This window comes from Cygnus olor, chromosome 7 (genome assembly GCF_009769625.2).
Source record: "Cygnus olor isolate bCygOlo1 chromosome 7, bCygOlo1.pri.v2, whole genome shotgun sequence".
NCBI lineage: Eukaryota > Metazoa > Chordata > Aves > Anseriformes > Anatidae > Cygnus > Cygnus olor.
In genome coordinates this window covers 33,155,082-33,178,284 of record NC_049175.1, presented here as the reverse complement: position 1 = coordinate 33,178,284, position 23,203 = coordinate 33,155,082, and the positions used below count along the sequence as shown (strand labels likewise).

The 23,203-nt window shown below is 38.5% G+C and overlaps 1 protein-coding gene across 8 annotated transcripts in view; it reads left to right on the top strand.

Moving 5' to 3' along the window:
- The window catches only part of ATE1 (arginyltransferase 1), an 86,265-nt gene that overhangs the window by 14,032 nt on the left and 49,030 nt on the right, over nucleotides 1-23,203 (top strand). For 6 of the 8 annotated variants that reach the window (XM_040564412.1, XM_040564409.1, XM_040564414.1 and 3 more), the window contains exons 8-9: nucleotides 13,757-13,789; nucleotides 20,263-20,444. In XM_040564412.1, coding sequence (XP_040420346.1) covers nucleotides 13,757-13,789; nucleotides 20,263-20,444 — 215 coding nt within the window. Of the gene's footprint in view, nucleotides 1-609; nucleotides 739-13,756; nucleotides 13,790-20,262; nucleotides 20,445-23,203 lie in introns of all 8 variants that reach the window. The other 2 variants (XM_040564413.1, XM_040564411.1) reach the window with 1 other exon arrangement.

Here is a 23,203-nt window from a genome sequence, read left to right as displayed (position 1 = left end):
CACACAAATTGTTTGTTTAAGGTTCACGGAAGTTGTATAAACCACTTCAAGAAGTGATTAGTGCACTCCATCTAAATTGCACATCTTTACTGCTTCTTGTAATGTCTAGGCAGTGTGTAATAGTTACTTGTGTCAGGCATATTGCCTCTCAAACGCTAAAAAGAAAAAGATTCTGGAGTTTGGAGGAAAAAAAGTGTACATAGCAAGAATATATAACTGCTAAACTGGGGGCAATAAGTGATGTGCCATTAAAAATAATACATTTAAAAAATTCTTGAGGTTGTACAATGAAAATACAAATTCTAGTTGATTTGTTAGGTACTTGGTCAAAAAGTAGGTCGAGTAAACTGGTGCTTTGGAGTGTTCTAGTGTTACAGAACTTTTATTCTTTCATGGAGCTATCAGCAGTCAGCTTAAGGTTAGTGTTAATTGCCATAGAAATACTTTCCCCTGTAGGAGCTTTACTTTTTACTATATTTTAAGTCGAATACTGACTTCAGAGGCTTTGAAATGGATAGGAGGAGATCTTTCACTAGCCTTACCTTCAGAAGCATATTACCTGATTATATGCACTCAAAATAGCATGCTTGTATTTTCCTTGCTCTGAAGGTGAGGTTAGTACCTGTCTCCTTTGAGGACCCACAGTTCAAATCATCCTTCAACCAGTCAGCCACTTTATTTGCCAAGTATCAGATGGCTATACACAAGGATACACCTTCTGAATGTGGCGAAAATGAGGTACAGTTCACTGCATGCGCCTTTACGAAAACATTTTTTACTGTACAGTTAAATGGTGGGAAATAGTATCTCCTAGAATGATTCTAAATATTAAAATACGGAGTTTCAATTTGGGAGGGAAAATGTGTTTTCTAGCGAGCTTCCGTGTTTTTTAGTAAGCTTCTGTTGTAGGCTTCAGCCTGGGAAAACTGAACTGAAGAGGGAGGGAGTATACGTTATCATAACTGACTAATAACAGTTTTATTTTTAGTTAAGTAGAACTGTTTGTACATGATTTGTAGAGAGGTTAGGGAGAGCTTTCTGCTGAAAATGGGATACTGGTATGGAAATGCCTTTTTGATGACAAGCATCTTCTGCTTTAAAGTCATTTGTTACTTCCTTCATGTTTGTCCATAAGTTTTTTCATTTCACTTAATAGGTTAAGGTTTTAAAAAACTCAATTTCATTCACATTCCATTGTTAAGCATACCTCGTAATTAGAATTCAACTTTGCAGCAGAAATAGTAAAAAATACTGCCATCAACTGGTTGCCTTAGATGTAATGAGAGTACGCTATATATGAATAAGGCTGCTTTTAAAATAGAAAAAGGCGTTTGCAGGATGCTAATCCTAATATAATAAGGTTAAAAAAAAAATAATAAGACTAGTGGGGTTCTAAACAAGCAGCAAGTCTTTGGTTCTTTGGCAAGTGCCCCAACGTTTTCATTAGCAGAATTAACAAAGCTGGTATTTCAGTTCTCTCGTTTCTATGTGCTGCAAATATAAGACTTCAATATTGATCAATTCTGTCAGACCTTTTGGTTCTTGGGAGCAAGACTTGCAGAAGTGATACCTAGCAAGCTGTGGCTGCTTTCCAGGTAGAATAATAAAACCATATAATCATTTTTGGCTTTCATTCAAAGGAATGTACGAGGAGCATTTTTGTAAGATCTGTGTAATGCTACTGTGGGAAATCATAAACTCTATTTAACTTTGTTTTGTAAAATAGTAGGACTCATAACAATAAGTAGTAGTCTCTGCCTATTTCTTAATTACTGACATAAATGGGGTTAATTATAACATGATAAAAATTGGAAACGTTGAGAAAGTCTGAGCTATTTACTAGATTTGTAACATGCATTACCTGGGCTGATCTGGGACCTCATTTGCCTGCTACGATGAATGTATTTCAGCCTTACTGCTTAGATAGAACATGTAATCCAGCGTGCTTTTGCTCTGAAAATTGTTACTGCAAAGAGAGAGTTGTGAAAACTTATTAATTTTATACATTCTGTGTTTGGAAGTACAGATTATACATTGCATACTCCCCTCATGAAGAATCAATATCACCAGGGCTGCTTGCAGTTCAGTTCTGAATGGCATTTGGCACTTCGTTCATCTAGCCCTGCTTGGTCAGAATGCATGGCTTGGTTTCGGGTTGGGTTTGATGGGGCTAATCACCCATATATACATATTTATATTTAATCTTTTTATTACAAACTGAGGGAGTCTAGAGAAGTAAAGCTGTTTAAAGATGTATATTGAAAATTTCCACCGCGTTAAAGTGTAAAGTCTAACAAGAGTTAATTCCTGATAGGAAGGAGATGGATTTCTCTTCATGCTGCTAGTAGTTCACTGGGATTTTATCTTCCTGTTTTTCCCTGTTACTTGTCATAGGTGTTTGTTTTTTTTCTCTGGCATCGTGTTTGTGCAGGCTTAGTACAGTATTCCAGGTGAGAAAGGAACTTCTCTGAATCTTCTAGTAAGTGTAAAAACTCAGTCTGATGCTGGTGGGTTTTAATGTAGATCCTTCTAAAACACTAGTAAATCATGTTAGGTGTGTTCACCTGACTGTCTGGTTAAGAAGGTCTTGCTATTCACAGTTATTAGGCACCAAAGCTCAGTCACCTCAATCAAAAAGCATTTTGTGTTTGATCCCTGGAGGAAGTAAATTGAAGAATACATTACACGAAATGTATTTTGATGTAGGTTAGAAGCCCTTATACTGAATCTTTGTAGGAGAATTACTGGAGTCTCTTCTAAGAACAAAAGATAGTAAGTAGGGTAAAACTGGTCCAAGTTTTTTAGAAGGACAGTGGAAAGTGCTGTTTGAAAGACCTCAAATTTTTTCTTCCTCTTTTTCAGACTTTGTAATATATCATACAGACATTATGGAGCCACGTAATTTTTAAGTAAAGGTAGAATGAAATTCTGTCCTATACACAGGGCTTTTTTCAGGGTAGTAACAAGTCTGCTTTGGGTTTTAAACTGGCAAACATCCAGGAATTTTTTGGATCTAAAATTAAATCTAGCTTTTAATCTGTGCAAGCTAATATAACTGTGTGTGGCTGATGAACCTCCTTTGCTGATAAGCCTCCATTTCAGGGAGAGTCCTGCACACTTTTGTGTTTGGAAAGCTTCTAGTTTAGGAAAAGTATTTAATTTACATTTGGCTGAACACTTCACATTCAGAAACCTGCCTATATTTAAATTCATAATCCAACAAAAATTATTGTGGGACATATTAACAAGTTCTTTTTGGAATATATTATTAAATTGTTGGCATTACAATATACTGTCTGCCTGTATGATCTACTAGACTAGCTTTAATATTAACAGTATTACATTAAAAGGCAATTTTAGGAATAGACTTATAATTCTGATGATTTGAAAATAACACTAATGTGGAAAGTTATAAAAAAAAAAAAAGTCACAATATTAACATAAGGTACATGAACCGTGAAGACGATTATTGCTCAATGCATGTGAAAGAAGGCCCTCTTTTTGCACCTATGCAACATGTATACATCTTTGGATCAAGATTTTATGTGAGGAGGGGTCTAGGTAAGTTTCAGTACAGGGAACCCATGGAAGGCTTAACACCAAAGCTTACTTAGAACTTTTAGGCACTCTTTGCTTAGTGCTGCTCTGAGACCATTGGTAACTGGTGTTACAGTGCCTTCAAGCCAGTGGGTCTTTTTGGGATTTTGCCTTCACCTCCTGACTTCCTCTTATTTGGAATCTCTGATGGAGACTGCAGTTACATTAGTAAGCTCATGGGTGCCACGTTGTGCCTCTCTTCTTTTCCTCCCTCACTGCTACTGCCACTGATTTGATCCTTGATCGATAATAGCTGTTTTTTTTTCATTTGTAATTTTAGAATTACTTGTGTACTGTGTTATTAATGCACATTTTGAAAAAATATATCGGTAAAGCTTTTATCTTCAAAGTCTAATTATTTGTGAAGCAGAAAACCTCTCTTGAGGTTTGTTACTCCAAGTTTCACTGTCAGCTTAACAGGCCCTTAACAAACCCCCTGCATTCTTCATTTTAATTTAACCTGTGGTCTCTTCAAACCACAGCGTGCTGTGTGTTTATGGTCTTTGAGCTTGTGTCTGTGTGACAGAATAAGTGAAGATCTTCTGCTTAAGGAAGTATAGGAGTTTATTAAGTGCTAAGTGAAATGCCAGAAAACAAACCTTTCTTGTAGAAAAGGTCTCGTCTTTTTTTTTTCAATGCAGTTTATTTTTGATGAGCATAGGACTCATTTATTAGTTCTGGTTCATCAAAGTGGATATTTTCTGGAAATTCACAGCTATAGCAGTTCTAAGATCGAATTCCACTTCTGACTAAAGCCTTGTACGTTATATATTCTGTTCCTTTAGCTATTAAAATATAGTCAGGTTCTGACACCAGTTTACCTTAGTAAGTTTTTTTTAAAAAAAAGCTGAAAAGTTCAACTTTCTGTAGCAAAATAAATTAATAAAAGCAATTTGCAGTTGTGCTTTTATATGTTTAAAGAGAAGTAATTATTCTGCTACAGTATCTGATTTAGCATCCTATAGTCTTGTCCATGGCTTTCTAGCGTTGAAAATATATCTCCTTTAAAAATATATTGCTTTTTCTCCCCTTTATTCCTCTACTCAGTTACTATTTTTTTTTCCAGTTTTCTCATTCTTCAGTGATGTTTTCAAGACAGTGGTTTTCTTAACTTTCTGGCAGTGTTTCTTAGCACAGCTTGTATTGATACAGGGCTATCTACTTTTTATTTCTGAAACTCAATTTCTTCTTGTAATTTAATCGTTGTACAATGTTCCTTTTACAAAAATTGAACTATCATATCTTCAGTAACTCCTTGCATGCTGTCTGTATTTAACTTTGGCCAGTCATACCCTGCTGAATAATTTGGCTGTCAAACAGTGTTTTGTCCCTTGTGTTGATTTAAGCCTTACTTGGAAAATTGTACTTGTTTTACTACTCTGATAATCTAGTTTAAGGCATTGAATAACTTATGGTGGTGCACAGTTTTGCAGAATCGTGTATTTTCAATGCTTTGGCAAAAGCCGTATTTGTTTATTCTTTATCTGGAGTCGTGCTTACTCTAAGGTGGTCTTTGGCTGCTAGCCTGGCGTAATGCAAGTGCTTGATAGTAATCTTGCAATCTGGTTTAAAGTTTGAAAATGGGGGGGTGGGGAAACAATGTGAGAATTTCTTCTGGGCCAGTTGGTTTGGACGTGCTTGGTGTGCTTAAGTTTCTGTGAAGAGGCTTCAGTAAAACTGGGCCAGCTGAAGAGGCTGCATCCACCGAGCTTGCTCTTGTGTAGATCTAGTGTCTGCCACGCCATGCTGACTGTTTTGTCAGAAAGGTTAAGATTACATCGTGCCATGAAATTACTTCTACCATGTTTACAATCTCTGCTCATACAAATTTTGAGGTACAAGTCTGCATTTATACGCACTAAATATATTCGCGGCATTCAGGTTGAGTATCACGGTGTTGATGTACTGGTAGAGCAGTTTGGGAGAGTGCATCCACCTGAGTGTGTAGGCCTCAAATTTTTGGTTGAGGTTTTGCTGGAGAGAGGCAGCGCTGAGCCCTGATAGATCCAGTGGCTTCTGTCTGTGCTAACAAAAAGGAGTGTAGAAATGTGGTAGTGGCATTAAACCTGCTCCAAGTCCCAGTGGTGCTCTGGCCCCCGAGGTGAGGAAACCTGCCATTGCTGTGAGGGCATCGTCGCTATCTCCAGCGCTGAGTAGAGCACGTGGTAAGGTAGAAGTATGTTTGCGATCTGCTAAATAAGATCCTATTCTAGGAACGGTTTTAAGCATCTCCTTGCTCCTGTAATCAGATAACTTAGCTTGTGAGTGATTTTTTTTCAAATCTCTGTTTCTGTCTTGATGTAAAAGCTGCAACTCTTTTTTTGTATAGGCTTTTCAGCTGCTGATTATCCTCTCTTGTCTTTTTTTGTCTGGTATAAATCAAACTTCTCTTGAAAACCTTCTGAAAACCCTCAAAACCCTTTAGTCAGCCTCAGAACTGGCCTGCTTGTCCCTGTGCTTTGGAAGGCAGTCAGCTGCTGGTGGCCTGCAAAGTAGGAGGCACCTAACAGCATCTGTGTCGGCGTGGTTTTATTGAATGGGTTGGTGTCCTAATATACAGGCATGGAAAATAGGTGTATCACTGCCTATTGAACAAGTTTATCCAAGGCTACTCTTGGATTAACCAAGCCCAAGAAGTGTTCGGTTTTATAAGAGGTAAAAATGTGCAAGGAAAGAACCTGCGCTAGTGTTTGTCACATTTTGTGCACTACTTCTGGCCTTTTTTCTTTTTGGAAATAGTGCACACAGATCTCTTTCTCTGGTCCAAGGTGATAGTTCTTATGCACTGTTCAAATAGAGCTCTTGTTTGCTAGCATTTATTCTTTCTTGATAAAGTAGTGGAAGACTATATTCATGTTTAATATATGGATCTGTGTATATAACTTATAAAAATTCACAATGTAATTAAGAATTTATTTACACATCGACAAGTTACATTTATTTTTTTTTTCTGCTTGGGTGGTAGTTGTATTTATATTTTGAAAAAAATCAAGCTGTAATGAAGAAAAATTGCAAAAATGTAACCTGGGAAAACCTGAATAAGGGCAACTTCTATAACGAACAGAGAGGCGATATCAGGCTGAGCATCCTTTGATTAAATAGGCATTGTTTGTCTGTATTTCAGTGCAGGATCAGTTGGAACACAAAGCTGATCAGCAGATCAAGAGTACCGTGATTGTTCAAATAAATTTTATGAATGACACTTTGTCCTCTCTTTTGTTTTTTCTTCAATTGACAGAAGAAATATAATGAGTCTTTATAATACAGCTTTGTCATAATTTCTGCACAGCAAAATGGACACATGCGGTTTTGTGATCCATAGGTTTTTGGACGTTGAGCAACTTGCATTTTAATAGCATTTGGTTATTTTGCTGGATGACATAGTAAAATATGCTCACTATTGGCCTGTAAGAGCAGTAGTCTTTATTTTCTTCAGTAATCTTTATAAGACTTTCCGCATACAATACTGCATATTGCAGTTGATTTGTATGAAAATATCTTTAATTTGTAACAAAGGCACTTCAGTTGTTCTTCGTATTTAGAAATCAACTTTGGTTCATCCAAACTTGATGTATTCTCATAAATGCATGTGAACTACAACTTGTTTTTTCATTGATGTTTTTTTTCCAGTGGTTGCTCTGTCTGTATTGAATGTGAAGTAGTACATAAAAAAGGTGTAATGCTATTGCAAACATTTATTACCAGCTATTTATTACCATTAGCGATGTAAAAATAGCTGTATGTTGGCTATTAATTTGTTTTAATAATGAATTTTGATTTATGCTTACAGTGGATTTCATCAGCTCTGACAGCTTGTATTTTCCTTTGGTCTTGGAGTTAAGTCAACTGTTATCCCCAAACAAAACAGAATTGAAATACATTTTTCTTTCCAGTGTAGTAGAAATAATTACATTTTTTGTAATGCTTTTTATATATGTTTTCAATTAACTGGAGTAGAGAACATGAAAGTAGGATTCTCCCACTTTTCAAATGGTTATTTAAATGATGACTGCTGGCAGATTTGAATGGCTAGGCATTTGAATTCCAGGCAGGTTTTTGCTCCAAAGTCCTTGCTAAGATCGCAGAGGCAGCCACATAACCAATTCTGTGCTTCGTGGCGCTGTTGTGCTGATACCTGGGTTTTGGCCACTTGAAGAAAATCTGTAGAATAATGTATGGAATAATGTTCTGAGAAGAAAAGAGTGAACTTTGTCTCCTGCAGTCGCAGAGACAGAAATGCTTTGGTGATTGAGTCAAGCACAGGTGTCCCACGGTGCCAGCAGAGGTAGCTTGTTCTACTGATGTGTCACTGCCTCCTTGCTGGGGCTGCCTCAAGAAAGGAAGAATATGAGAGTAACCGGTGTTTTATCCTTTAGCTTCATGGAATTACCGCAGAAAAATCTGAAAACAAGACAGAAACCCGAACTGGGTCCAAAGGCTAGCCTGGCTCTTCAGATGTGAAGCTGGATTTAAGGAAGCTTAGTAGTAGATCTGCTTTGCGAAGACAAATCCTGATTTGCAAATGTTTCAACTCTTGCTTGACAGCAAAATACCTGGGTTTCTGCATAGGAAATGCGGGGGGGGCTTTGCAGAATATAAATCACCTGGAGGATTTTGTGATCCAAGCTGCCCAGCTTCGGGGTGATTAACAGGAACGTTTTGGAACATTTTGATACCTGATTGTCCTAAATCTGAGGTGTTAAAATGCATTTCTGGGCATTTAAACGGTACATGCAGATGTGGAACTGCCTAGCTCTGCAGGAAAAAACAGTAAATAAAATGAATACTGTGAAAACATTTTCTCTGGGCCCTTCCATGCCAAGAGAGAAATTTTTTGATCCCAATAACGTACTCATTAGCTAATTTGGGCAAAATAGAGTAGCTCTCTACCAGTTCATCTTAATGAAGTATCCATCTCACCAGAGGCATTGCATATCTGACCCAATCTTGCCCTTTTTTTGAATCTTTCTTGAAGTTGTCAACATATCTGTCTTATGTATTATATATACATTAGAACATAAATATATAAATTGGCTGTCAACTAATTCAGTTCTTTAGCTGTAATGAGTTCTTGTGCAAATTAAAAAAGAGTGCTTGTAATTCCAAATGGAGTTCATTACATAATATGCTGCCGTGTAAAAATTATGCTTTTTTTTTTTTCTTCCTGCCTCTTCTCTGGTGAACTTAATGATTGTGATGGGTGGTTTAAAACACTACTACAATATACCTAGTTCATTAATGGGATTTTTTTTTTTGGTTTTAAGTCTTTTTACAGTAGATTTTGCCTTTAAGAAAAGGGCTGAAGTGTAACCAAAACAAGCTATGTGGCAGCTACACAAGTTAGAAAACATTTTCATAAATGATCATAAAAATTCAACGGTAGTTTCCAGAAAGAGCCAGAGTGAACAGTTTATTGCTGTTTAGGCCTACTGAAGCAAGCATTTTATTTAACTTTATTTAACTTTTCATGGGTGTTTTATAATGACAAGCTTGTAGAAAAATAGTACGTGTCTCAGTTCCGCCTGCAGAGCTAGCTGGACGCTCTCTTTACTTCATGCTTAACTAAATATTTGTCTTGGAAGAAAAGAATTTATCAACACACAAAAGATACACTGTTTGGAAAGGTGCAAGAAATTACTGAAATAGGTATCGTTTTTTTTTTTTTCTTTTCCAGTTTCTTTAATTGCCTCCCAGAAATACACTTACACTAATATAGGAAGCGGAGCGACTAGCCTAGGAAATGGCAGGGAGCTCATTCTGATCGATTCCAAAGTTGGTACCGGCAGCCAGTTTCCAATTTTAGGTCTCTAACCCAGTTTCCTATTTCTTTTTTTGATTTTTTTTTTAAGTGAGAGAATTCTGGGGAAAAAAATCAAGCCTTTGTGGTCATTGTTAGCTGCCTTAACTTGCCTAGGCAGCAGTACCTTTTTATAATGCTCTTGAATGGGTTCTTTTATCATCTCAGTCGCTGACAGCGCTAATCTGATGCCTGGCTCCTTGTGGTGGGCTGCTGCTGCCGCAGAACGTCTCGCTTCAGTTACCTTGGACTTCAGATCTCCGATAAACCTCATTTAAAATCCGAGAGCACTTTTTTGATCGGCCTGATTCTTTGTGTGCTTGCGTGGCCTCGTGGCTGCAGCGCTGTGGATCCAGGCCCTATGAGCCAAAGAATTTGTGTCCAGTCAGTTGAGCGACTTGTCCGTACCATTTCAGATCAGAGTTTTTACATCCTGGTTTATGTGGTTTTCCTAACTTTGACACTGAGTCTTCTATGTATATCCACACAAAATCAAAAAGAACTCCTTATTGTAGACTGACGGATTTCCGTTATTTTGAGAATGAGTTTCTTTTGAGCGGGCAAAGCCACAGTGAATTCGTCATCCCATGACGGAATCGAAATCATGAGATGCAAGCTCTGGCTCATCACCAATCACTTCTTTCATTACTTCAATTCTTGGTCTGAAAACTATCCTTAAGATATGCATTTAAACTTTAAATCCCTCTTTCTATGTTATCAGAAAAATCAAAGATTTACTCTGGAGCTGACGTATGCTAAATATGCCAGCTCCAGAGTAAATCTTTGGTTTTTCTGTTAACATAGGTCTACAGTGATATTTCCTGTTTCAAGGATAGTGGGATAGCTTGGCATCATCTTTTTCTTGTTAATCTTCTTTGATATTGTCTCATTTTCTGTATTTTTACAGCACACAGTGTTACAGAGCATTGTTCATTTCTTAGGTAGATTTCAGTCCAGTTGCCTGGATAGTTTCTCTTCCTTGTATCTTGTGGGTCAGTTAATAGGTTCTAGCCTCACTGAAAGCTTGACTAAAGTTTTTTTTAATTGTGTATTTTTTACTTTTGTCACTCTACAAGTGAAAATGAAGAAGGATCATTCATGCTTGAGAGCAAAAACTTACTTATTTTGAACTTGTAAGAGGTGATAACGTCTGGAAAGCACTCAAAATGGGCAAACTGCTCTTTTGGTGGCAGCAGAATGTCCTACGCGCTCATGCAGTGTTCGCAGGAAGCCAAGAGGAGCTGGATAGAACAAGGACAGAGTTTGGCCTAGAAAGGAGCTTCCAGGGCAGCGAAATCCAAGAACCCTCCACCCTCCCTACAAAGGTTTTAGTTCTCCTGCATAGCTAAAATACCTAAAGACTGCCCTAATTGAGGGGGAAAAACTCTGAAATGGATATACAGGGATGATGCCAGGGAAGCTCTAGGAAGAACGCCAACGTTTTGTGGCTCTTTCTGCCGGTGGGTACGTCAAGATGTGCCAGGCCGCTTGGGTTTCCAGTACGTCAGCATCCACGGCGTCTGAACGTCCTCCCTCCCTCGTACAGCAGGTGTTACCGTTCTGATTTTATTGCAGCTTTTTAAAGGTGTGCGTGTGCTTTCACTCAAGCAGTTATCTTCCTGCCTTTTTTCCCCCCTCTGTTTTGATTCTTAGTGGTGTCGTCTTAGTTTTATTGGCCATGTTTGAATTTATTTCCCATTGTTCCTGTGGTGGCAATGGCTTCTTTATGGCAATTGTAATCAGTTTGCACCAAGGAAAGATTATTGTGGATTTCATATATATATATATAGTTTTTAAAGACTGAAGCTTAAGTAATTCGGTTTGAAATGAAAATTAGAAGAGCATGACTTTGTGAAAGGAATTTCAGTTGTGCTTGTGTGACAGATTGATTTATTTTACATAAACACCAGCTCTTGACTGTATTTCTTTCATGGTTCGTTGAATCATTTTTGAATTGTGTTCATAATTATCCTGCAGTATTAAAATGAGGTATTTTTAATTTAAAAAATGAACCTTAACGTTTACATTATTTTAAATAGCTGTGTAGTCCAGGTATATTCTTGGGTTATGATGAAAGGGTTGTGGATATGGGGCTGGGAGGAAAGAGTAAGGGCTGAGAAGACAATAGCAAAGGTGAGGAAATTTAAAGTATTTGCTATTTTCCTTGTCTATATGTCTATTAAAGTCTTCCTTTTAAAGCAAAACATTTTCTTAAGTGACTTCTAGAAAAGATTCACAATCTGCTGAAGTTTTCTAGCACTTGGTTCAGAAAATGATCTGACCTGAGAACTTCGAGTATAAACAGATGAACTAATCTGTAATAAAACTTGCAGCGATTTCTCCCCTTACGAGGGCGGTACAAATTCAAGTGCAGTTAATTTTTTCCTGGCCACCAATTGCAGCACCCCTAGCAAGCTGAAGTGCTGCTGGGGTGTGCTTGGGGCGTCCTCCCCTGCCCCAAAGCCAGGTGGTTGTACAGCGGGGCCGGGAGGATCGAGAAAACCGTTTGAAAGGTGGTGTTGGCTCAGTTTTCTCACCCATAGGGTTTAACTTGCACTATAAAGCTAAAGTTACAGATTAAGAACTATCGGGGGTCTTCTGACATCAAAATGAATAACACATGGCTTATCCTCCTGGTGCCTGCACGTTCACAAGCCGTTGGCTGTAAGGACTGATGCACGAGCAGTGCAGGAATTTGTAAATCTCTGGTCTTTTTTATGGGAACATAACTCAGTAATTCAGATTTTGAATTGCTTTTTTTTTCTTCAAGTATTGCCTGTTTTTTCCTTCTTAATCTCTGACCCTATCCACCAAGTCGATAATAATTCTGGAATTGAATTAAGATATCACAGGCATTTTTTTTTTTTCTAAATTGAATAATTTAGAGCATCCACCAATCCATCCAATAGAAATTCAGTGTTCATCCCAAAAGTATGTGTCCAAAAGTTTACTGTCCATTCACAGACCAACTAGAATGCTGTTGTGTGTTGGAGAGGGAAAATATCTGGAGTCTGACTTCTGCAAAATCTTGTCTGCTAGCATCACTGCTGGAGTACTTTTTAGTGCATCTTAGGGGAGGTTGAGATTCAGTGTTCGCTTTCAACTACAATAAGGATGGTCCAGGTAGTGTTTGCAGATCCATATATCTACCAGAGGCTGCATTTTTATTTCCAAAATCTGATCTATAGCATTTTCTGAGGAAAAGAAAGTTTTAATTACTCAGACTGTATGTGGGACTCGGTCCAAAGTCAGCAATTTGTAGTGTTGGCACTTTTTAATGTTGCCTGCCTTCCTCTCCTCCCCTGAACAGGGAAAAATGGGATGCTTGACAAGTAATCACCTGCCATTTTATGTATCCCCCTTTAAGCAGAAAACTCTTCTCTAATTTATCTGAGAAATTCATAGAATTCTTGACCAAGAAATCATGTGAACAGTCAGGTTTTTTTTTGTGGGTATGCATAATTTTTTTAAATCAAACTTCAAATTAAAAGTTCTTGATTACTCTTGTTTTGCAGTTTGGTCATGACTGATTTAGTAAATCATGCAGCTTATTAGAGGAGGGGGAGTTAGGCTGTGTAACACAAACTAGCTTTTTAACAAAGGAATGTTTTGGGGTTAAATACATATTAGAACTTTGTAATATCTTTTAATGTGTTCTTTGTGGAATCCAGCACTAAGGAGGTATTTGTATCAAATAAGTAAATGATGGTTGGTAAATAGCTATTATATTTTACTACTCTTAGAAACTTGCACAGACTCCAGACCATTAAAACCTTGCCTTCGTCTGATGATCTGTAGCACGTCATTTTGTTTGAGTAAAGAATCTGGTTTTGAAAATGCTTGCACTTTCAGGAAGCTGATTTTTCTTTTTTCCCCTCTTCTTCTTTAGGCTTGGACAGGCTTGCTCATAATTTTGATTGCAAAGAGACTTTATTAATTTCTGTTAAGAGAGATGATGGCCCTAATCCCGTTAGTGATGGGGCAGGTAATGGAACTGGGAAGAGACTCCCTGTTGCAGGCAGTCACAGAGAAGGGCAATGTCTAATTTAAATAAAAGATAGTGATAAATTCTCTAGAATAGAATACGTTTGAAAATGGGATGTGAGAGAATGAAGTGTTTTGGATCATTAGTTATTATATTTGTTTGTACTTACGAACAAAATAGAAAGTGGGAATTCGTTTGGGAATTTTATTTCAACTCCTAAATCCTGTTGGTATTTTTCAAGTACATGGTTTTGAAAGCATGTCTGTCTGAATGTTAATGTATCCTGAAGTGTTACTAATATATTTCTTGCTTTTCTGCTTTGCATATTTGGACTGTCTTCTTGGGCACATATTTTTGATGAATCTACCTTGATGCAGTTCACACGATTCCTCTGTGATTCTCCTCTTGAGGTATGTATTAAGTCTAGACGCAAGTTTTGAAATGAACGTGTTCTTTCCTCTTCACTTTTTGCAGGCAGTACAGCGTTACGGGTATAGGTGTCACAGTATTTGTATCATCACCAGTCAGGAGGGAAGATAACACTGAATTTTCAAAGGAGTCTGTGGATAAGGAACTCTCACTGAACTTCATATAGCTGCATTAAGAAAAAAAAAGAAAAAGGCAGAAAGTGCTGTGGTTTAGTGTTCGTGATTTATTTCTATGAAAGAATATATTCCTAAATAATTTATTGACCTTGCGTTTGACTACGATGTGAGTTAAAAGTTAAGGAGAGATGCTCTTCCTTCTTTTCCAGTAAGCAAACTATTGCGGGTTTGCGGCACTGTCTGTCTTGTTAGCCTTAGAGAGCTGAGGACCACGTGAGTGTAATGAAATTGTCAGGTTATAGTAATTACGCGAGTAATTCGATATGTCGCGGTTTGAATGGATCCATGTGTGGAGGGTTTGTTGCTTTTCTCTGCTGAGTCCGCTGGCCTTTGCATTCCTGAAAGCTGAAGAGTAATAGAGCTCATTAGACTTTATAGGAAAAGGGCTTTTATCACCTCGTCAACCCAGGCAGCAGACTGCCATTATATTCTTAATTTTGTATGGCTACGTAGATGTTGATGCACACTTCCCTGCCAGGTTTATACCAGTATTGTTTCTTACAGACACTTTTTATTGACATTTCGAAGCTTGAATTAAATTTTGTGTGGCACCACTACAGATGTCTTCAATTAGATGAAGTTAAATAAAAGCGGTTGTATATCAGAGGCCAAGGGATTCTTGAAATTCTTTATTCTGAAACAGTTGCCACGAGCAAACCTAGGAGTGTGCAGTCTGTTTACTCTTTTGAACAAAAATAATTTAAAATCAAATTTGAACCTTACATGATTTCAATTTGTAATTGTTTTGAATTTTTAATACCATTATTAGCTGCAAATAGTATCAACACCCAGACTCTTCCTGCCTTTTTGTATTTCTCAATTTTAGGATTCTGTTTAGTTTCGGTTTTGGCTACGGGCTCTGGCACAAGAAATGAATAGTTTAAAAAATGATACAGTATGTGGTAGCAGAAACCTAGGTGATTTTCTAGCAGTAAACAGGGTACAGCAGGGAGAATGGATTGTTTGTTTTTTTGTTTAGTGTTCCTTTCCTCTTAGAAGCTACAGTTGAGCATTTGCCATCCTCCCACTTCCAGCGATGTCAGTAGATGTAAATGCTCCTGGCCTGGAGCAGGGCGGCTGCAGCGGCACAGTGCAGGAGAGCAGCTTGCAGGACTCCTAGCAAAAACCAGCGTGGCTTCATACCCCGTTAGTACCCAAGTGAGCGTCTTTATGGAAAAAGGGCATGGGAAAAACTGGAGCTGATCAGGGTGGATTCGTAGTTTTCGACGACCAGTGGGTTAGGGGTGCGTTTGTCCTTCTGCAGCTCTCCTGGGTCATCCTGGTGCGATGACCGCAACTGGCCTCTTAGGTGCACCGTGGTGTCAGGCAATAAATAATGATTTTTTTTTTCACTTTATAAATCCTTCTCTAATCACTTTTTAGTCTTTTTCCATTTTGACTGATGCTAAGCATGAAGGTGATTATTTTATAAAACTGATCAGTCTCAAAAATATCTTGAAGTGTAAATTGCTTACACCCATTGTTTTGGATGCGCATATAGCCACTTTTTTTTTTTTCATGAGCTTGACATTGTATTTATTACCTTTGTCGTGTTAATTACTCAATATTATGGGATCTTTCTGTAGCTGTTTGCACTCGGCTCTCGTGTACCCATCCTGCATCATTTTAACCCACCGGCTCAGTCTGAGCAGGGCCACGCAGGGCAGCTTGTCCAGGACCGTGTCCAGCCGGGGTCTGAAGATCTCCAAGGATGGAGACTCCGCCACCTCACTGGGCAGTCTGACCACTTGCAGCAGAGAAGTGTTTTCTGTGTTCAGCTTGAATTTTATGTGGTTTTTAATTTTTAATGTGTGCCCGTTGTTTCTTGTCCCATCAGTGGGCACTTCTGAGAAGACGCTGGGTCCCTCAGCTTTATTCCCTCACGTCAGGTATTTACACACATAGATAAAACCTTCCCAAGTTGTCTGATTTTTGATGCTGAAGGTCTCAGCTTTCTCAGCCTCTCCTCATCTGTCAGATGCTCCAGTTCTTTAACCGTCTTTATGGCCCATCACGAGGCTCGCAGCAGTAAGTCCATGTGTTCCTTGCACTGGAGAGCCCAGAACTGGACCCAGCGCCCCAGACGCATCCTCACCAGCACTGCGAGGAGGGATGTAGGCAACCGAGCTATCTACACCTCCCTTGAGCTGCTGGCAGTGTCCACCAAGTGCAGCCAGGTGCTGCCGGGAACGGCTTTGCTGCAAGGGTGCATTTTTTTCTTTTTTTTTCCTTTTTTTTTTTTTTAATGGAAACCTGTAGTGGTGGCTCTGTGCTGAGGTTATGTGCTGAGGCTCTGTGCTGAGGTATAGGCTGACACAGCCTATATTTGTAGGCTGCTTTCACAGCACCTCCACTAATCCCTAACGAAAGGAGGACAGAGCAGTGAACAGAAAATATGTTGCTAACCAAAAGAGACAGAAATCTACCATATGGCAGGTTTGGTGCAAGTGCCTTTGGGAGGAGAGCTGCTGGAATTAATCTTTTCACTTTGGCAAATAACTTCTACTGGAGTGTAGAAATGAAGACTTTCCTTTTGTTGTTGTTGTTGCTTTTTTTTTTTCTTTGTATGAGGTAGTGTGGATTTCATATTTTACTCCTCCTTCCATCCACAGCAGAGAGTAAACTGGAAATGTTCAAAGGTTTCATGAAACCTTCCAGAAGAAAATAATCATACAGTTATCAGGGTCACGATGCATTTCTGGTGGGTGGCTGTGCAGCACTGTCTGCAGTTGCACACCAGGCTGGCATGGGGGTTAATAAGCGCAATTTCTCTATTAATAGGAACAGTAAAACATCTCCTAGAAGTAAAGAGAGAGACCAATGTGCTTTGAAGAACATTGAGCACTCTCCCCATCATCAAATTTTCATTGTAAGCACTTCTTATATTGAAGTGACCCACTTGGAGCAACTTGTAATATCAGATGATATTAAACATTTAAATTTTAATAAGGCATTATTAAATGTAAGCAATCACATGTTAATGAAAAACAGCTAGCAGAATATGAAGACAGAATTAATATATAATGGAATAAGTTATACTTTTCTCTGCAGTATAAACTTTGAAGAAACTATTTGTTTTAATTTTTGTCTTTAGATTTAGTTCTTATATAGATTTTGTTTCCCTATCATCAAATTATTAATAATTCATTGTCTTGAAGCTCAAGTTTAAACTATTAACTTTAAACAAGTTGGTCCCTCTGTATTTTTTTTCCTCCTCTGCAGATTTGGAGATGTTGCATAATTGTTTGGCTGCACCATGTAGCTTAAAAACAGGCAACAGAGCCATCTACACCCCTGTCTTCTGATGATGGCTCACTGAAATCCTTTGTATTTTTAAGTTCTTAGGATACACTGAAGAAAATTAGTAATTCCTAGGCCTTATGAGAAGAAAATGTGAGGCAGAAGTAACTATGAAGACTGAGTTTTTAATAATTCCTAATCACAACATGTTTAGTTGTGCTTTAACTCTCATAGCCCGAGTTTTAGATCTGCTTTTAGTGTTTACTCCTTTAATACAGCTTATTTAATGGATATGAACAAAACGAACAATTAATTTTAAAGATTTGCTGTTCTTTCTTACATGTGTTTTCTAGAATACTGGGAGTTTTGTTTGCTTAAGAAGACCTGAAGGCATCTATCATAGAATCATGGTATCATTTGAACTTTAGTATGAAAGGGTATAAGAGAATATTGGGTTTGGTCTCACTCTTTCCAAGTAACGTCTCTGACATTACGTTTGTTGATTCATCAGTCATAGAAGTGGCGATGCTTTCCGTGCCAAGAGCAGCTCATGTTTTTGTAGCATAAGGGCTACTACAGTGTGTTATTTCATGTCGATAAGGTAAGCCCTCTCTGCTGGGGCTCACCCGCATGATGTCCCTTGTATTTTACATCGCCTTTGACAGCCGGGGCCCCAGAGGCTGTGCCAGTGGTGTGAAATGGTGCAACCTGCTACAGGAGAGGGCTTCGTGCTCTAACCCTGTGACACGTCGAACTGCCTGGATGGTTCCTGGGAAATCAAGGTAATAGAGCCAAGGGTTCACTGAGAAATCGGAGAAAACATAATGCGTACAAACGTTACAAAGGATTATATTGTACGGAAACTTCTCAAGGAGGATGAAAACGTTGTGCGTTTTAGAAATGTTATTTACTTAACGTAATGGAGATCCCTGAACACTTTGCCTGAAATGAGTACTGTGCTTGTTATCCTTGTTAAAGAACACAGCCTCTCTTATGTTCATAAATGGCTTTGTAATTGAATTAGAGGGATAACGGCGTGGTTCGTGCCTCGCTAACAGATCTTAACTGATGCTTCAGCTGGCAGGCGTCGGGCCCAAGCCCCTGCCTTGCCGCTCTGAGGCAGGGCTCTGTACACACAGCAGCCCTTTAACTGTAGGAGACATTGCTCTGGGTGGAAATCTTTTCCATGTTGTTTTAGACAATCTTTTTAACTTGTATTAAATCCTGTATGTTAATTTTTTTTTGACAAAGAAAGTCTGTTTTATCTGATACTTAAGCAAGTCTGTCTTAGATTACAAATCACATTTCCCCTTGGTTTGCTGCTTTCTTCTGCCCCGTGGTAGTCAAGAGAACTCCACCTGTTCTCTTAGGGCTGCCTGCAGAGAAAACCTCTTTCTTCTAAGCTCTCAAACTTTGACCACGTCCCAGCTTAAAAATGCTAATATTGACCCTCTGATTTCATTTGGCACTACTGAAAAGTTGAGGATATTGTATGAAAGTGTCACTACCGAGTAAGTAGGCTTTCTCTAAATGAGAAGAACCCGGCTCGATATGTCAGTGTCCTACCCTAATACCCTTGTATGCTGCAGGTTTAGCTCTCAGGTATTGGAGCATTTCACTTTTACAGTATCTGTAGCTACATATCTACTTTTATATCTACTTTTACGCTATATAACTATATAGAAATGCAAACGTTTTATTATACCGCCTTTATTTGGGACTTAATGCTTGGGTAAGTCAGTTGAAATGATTTTTGTTCATGTGATTGATTTCTTTTGACACATGTGGTACCAATTAGAATAACTTCTACTGCCCATCATGTCTTCAGTCCACGCTACTGTATCAAAATACTTGATTAAACCCACCTTTTGTTGTTGTAATGCAAAACAGTTGGTAATAGCAGGTAATGTTGTCAGATTTATTGAGTGAGAAGCAGCTTTCTGAAGATCTGGCAATACAGTGAAAAACATGACTAGGAGGATAATTAAGTTGAGCGCTGTGGAATTCAGGATTAAAGTAAAGCTGACGTTGGAGAAAAAGCCCTGCCAGAGCTGGTTGTGTAATACAGTTTAAATTAGGAGATTGTTTTCTTTGTAATCTGAAGCATCGGTTTCTGGTTTAGGAGCTTCTCCCCGTAGGGAAGTGTGCTTCCCTGCGACCTCAGGCCCCAGCACCCAGCAGCAGCCAGCCCCTCGGTGCTCTTGCCGAAGCTGTGCTTGTGTGGGCTGGCAAAACAGGAGCTCCACGAGTTACATGGCACAACGAGCTTCAGTATCTCAGATGAAAAATGTTTAGTTGGTCATAAAGAGTACGTGAGCTGCTCAATGCTCTTTGTAAGTGCTGTTCTCAAACAGCTTCAGTGGCCACACTGAGAAACTGAGTCTGTGGCCAAGGTGCCTCCAGTATCTGTGGTGTTCGATGCCTGATTCTCTGCACTGCACCGAGGGATTTTGTAGGGTTTTTGGCTGTTTTTTTTCTGTTTTCTTAATGCGGATGCTGCCTTTGTTGGGGGGGTTAATAGCAGCATACGAGCTGAGCTTTCGTGTTTTGGGAGCTGGATCTAGGTGGTGACTGAAAGCATGGAGAGGAACAGGGAAGGAGCACTGCTGGGGGACGCAGGCAGCCTGCCCATCACCTCTTTGCCTCTGGGCTTTGTCTCTTGTTGAAGAGTATGTAGGCCAAACTATGAAAAGAAAGAATATCTGCAGAATTTGTGTGTAATAATGCATTGATAACTTGATGAATCTTGTTGTTTTACCATTTCAATGCTATCTGCATGCTAGGTGGCAGAGGTTATTTACTGATTTGTTTGTGAGGTGATACATAGAGGTTGCTGATGAAGAATACAGTGAAAATCACAAACGCTACGGAGAACTAACATTGCTCTCCCTGGTTTTCAAATTCCCTTTTACCTTTCGGTAAATGTATACAGCAGGAATACCTTCTCACAGGATTTATTTTTCTTTTAAAAACCTTTCTAAAATAGTTTTTGTACTGGAAGTCTACCAGGCTGATAATTATGTCCCGTTTCTGTACAGGCAGAGAATCCCCCAAATGGACCAGAGTGCGGCTATGGTTCTTTTCACCAGCAGTATTGGCTAGATGGGAAGATAATTGCTGTGGGTGTAATTGATATCCTGCCCTACTGCGTGTCCTCTGTCTATCTGTACTACGATCCAGACTATTCCTTCTTATCTTTGGGAGTCTACTCTGCATTACGGTAAGAGGACATTTTTGTTATCCGCTTAGACATAATAGTAAGAATTGATACTTGTTTCTAAGTTTGAGCTTTTATTTCCAGTCTAAACATATACTGGTAACACTATCTCTAGCTAAACTTAATTATTATTTTTCTAATTCTCTGCAGTTGGTTGTGCTCCAAAATAGATTTTAACTTTCATCCTTAAATAGGGATGAATCTTTCTAGTTAGCTAAATACTTCTAAAGATGGAAAAACAAAAAACTCAGAAATAAAGTACCTAGGTTTTTATTCCCTAGAAAATAACTTACTATTGCTTGGTTTCAGCAGAAGAAGCCTCTTTTGTTTGAATAGAAATAATTTTTCCTTTGACTTTTTTCTTAGCTTAGTCACCAAATGAAATTAATCACTTTTATGCATGTGTGCACGGTGAGATCGTAAATAACGGACACCCTAAAAACTTCTGAATTAGTAGTCTCCTGCTGTACTAGCACTAAGTATATTTTCAGGTGTGTTAATTTCATTATCTTTGTCTTTAGAAAGCCTGACAGACAGAATAATCCTATGAATTTTAAAGCCTTAAATTAACTGTCATCCTAGTCCTGGTATCCGCAAAATAGTAAGAATAGTGAATAATGCTTTGTGTTGTAAATAAGATTTGTATGCTAAATTGCAAGTTGCTGTTTTTCTCTCACAAGCAATTTTAAGAATCTATTAGTATTACAATTTTTGTGCATCCCAAGTTTTTTCTTAGCTTTTTTGCTTTTTTGCATGAAATAAACTAGTCACGGGCATGTAGATCCCAGTGAGATCCTCATGAAGTAACTGGGTTTGGACCTCATGCCAGACCTGCCTATTTTCAAGTTGCTGTAGGTCTGAGAAGTTCTAGCAAAAGCTTTTACCTTTTCATATTTGCACTACACTGCTTCAGGTACTGTAATATGTGATAAATTTGTGAGATCCAGCACTCTTCTTTCTCCAAGGCATCCTGTTTGAGTGCATCTTCTCTAGGTAGGAGCTTCTTGGCTACTGTTTAGGTTAACCCACTAGAATGAGTAAATGAAATGACCTTTGAAATAAAGTGCAAATATATATACATATATATATACACGTGTGTGTGTGTATGTATTTTGATGAAATTCAATGTCTCAAAAGTTTAATTAAAATCTAAACTGATTAAGAGTGAGTAGGATCTCTTGATTTCCAAAGAGTGTTTTTTTATCATTTTGCTTTTTGGGTATATTCCTCTCTCTAAGAGGTGAATTTTATTATTTGTGGATATCTGTGCTTGAATTGTTCAAATGCATACATTGAGGGCTTTCTCCCACAAAGTTCACTGTTAAGTTGCTGACATCAGACTAATGGTTTATTGCTGCTGAAATGAAGTGCTGCAATCACTCCTCTCCATCTCTGCTATGTGCCAGGCTTCTAGCAATCATCTGCTGAGCCAGTTTTTAATTTACTAAGCAGAAGGCTGTGCTTTAGCAACCTGGTTAGCGAGCTGAGCAGGCTCAGTGAAGATCGTGTTAACGCCAGAGCTGGTGCAAGGGCTGCGGTGGAATGGCTAGACAGGGAGAGCAGGGCCTCGTCCTGCTCTCTGGCAGGCTTTTAGGTAGTTAAATCCTGCAGTGCAATTTCTCCATACCAAAAAGCAACTTACTAGAGCTGACAACACTGCCTCCCGGCTGGCTTTCCCCACCTTGATCCAGAGGTGTTCCTTACGGAGGAGAAACTAGAGAATCACAGACCAGTTTAGGTTAGAAAGGACCTTGGGACATCATCTGGTCCAGTTCCAGCTCAGATCAGAGGTAACTTCAAAGTTGTTGTGAGCATTAACGTATCTGTTGATGTCGCATCTCCACTGGTCTAAGGCGAAAAGAGTTTTAATTGTCATTTTTCTGAGGCGTACAGTGGCACTGGTGCTTTCATAAAATTAGTCAGAATTAACATGTAGAAATAATGTTGGAACACCTATAGTTTAGAAGTGGCCTTTTTTCTATCTGTTAGTGGTTTTCTATCTATTAGTGGTCTAGGTTTTATTACATGCACTAGATACTTAAAATCAGACTGATTTTTTTCTTCATGCAAGTTGCCATAAACAGCTCCTAAGAGTTATTTTTTAGTATCTGTATGTATCATGTTACTTTATGTAATAACCGACTGACATAATCCATGCTTATGGATTCTTGAAATGATTTTAAATTTTCTACGTAATAAATTTAAAACTTTGTCAGTGCAACATGCCTGCATGGCTCAACTAGTGAAAAAGCAGCTTATAAATTCTGCTGCATTTAAGGCAATAAAAATGAGTTCCCAACAGTCTTAGAGGAGGCCAACCTTGTTCTTTTTTCAAAAAGGGGAGAAAAAACTTGAGAGTTAGGGAGGATTTAGGAAGTTGCAAAGGAATCTGATACCTTAAAAGCTGTTGCCAATTTTACTCTGAGGAGGTTAAACTGCATTGCAGCGCTGTCACTTCCACTTCAGGCTATTCTGAGAATTTTTGCTGCTGAGTCCGAGAAAGGATGGGGATTGAAGATCATTTGAAATACCTAGGCATCTAAGCAAAAAGTGAGGGCAGAAGAAGCTACCTGAGAAATACCAGCCTTAATAAAAGGGGAGAGGACTGACCAGGACATACTGAGTGATTCTTGTTATTTGCTCAGAAATATTAAACTCTCCTCCGCTATCTAAGATCATTAATAGTACACAATCATATTTGTCCTTCTCTCTCTTTTATAAAAGGAAAAATGCTAGAGCTTAGATTCAAGCATTAGATTTTG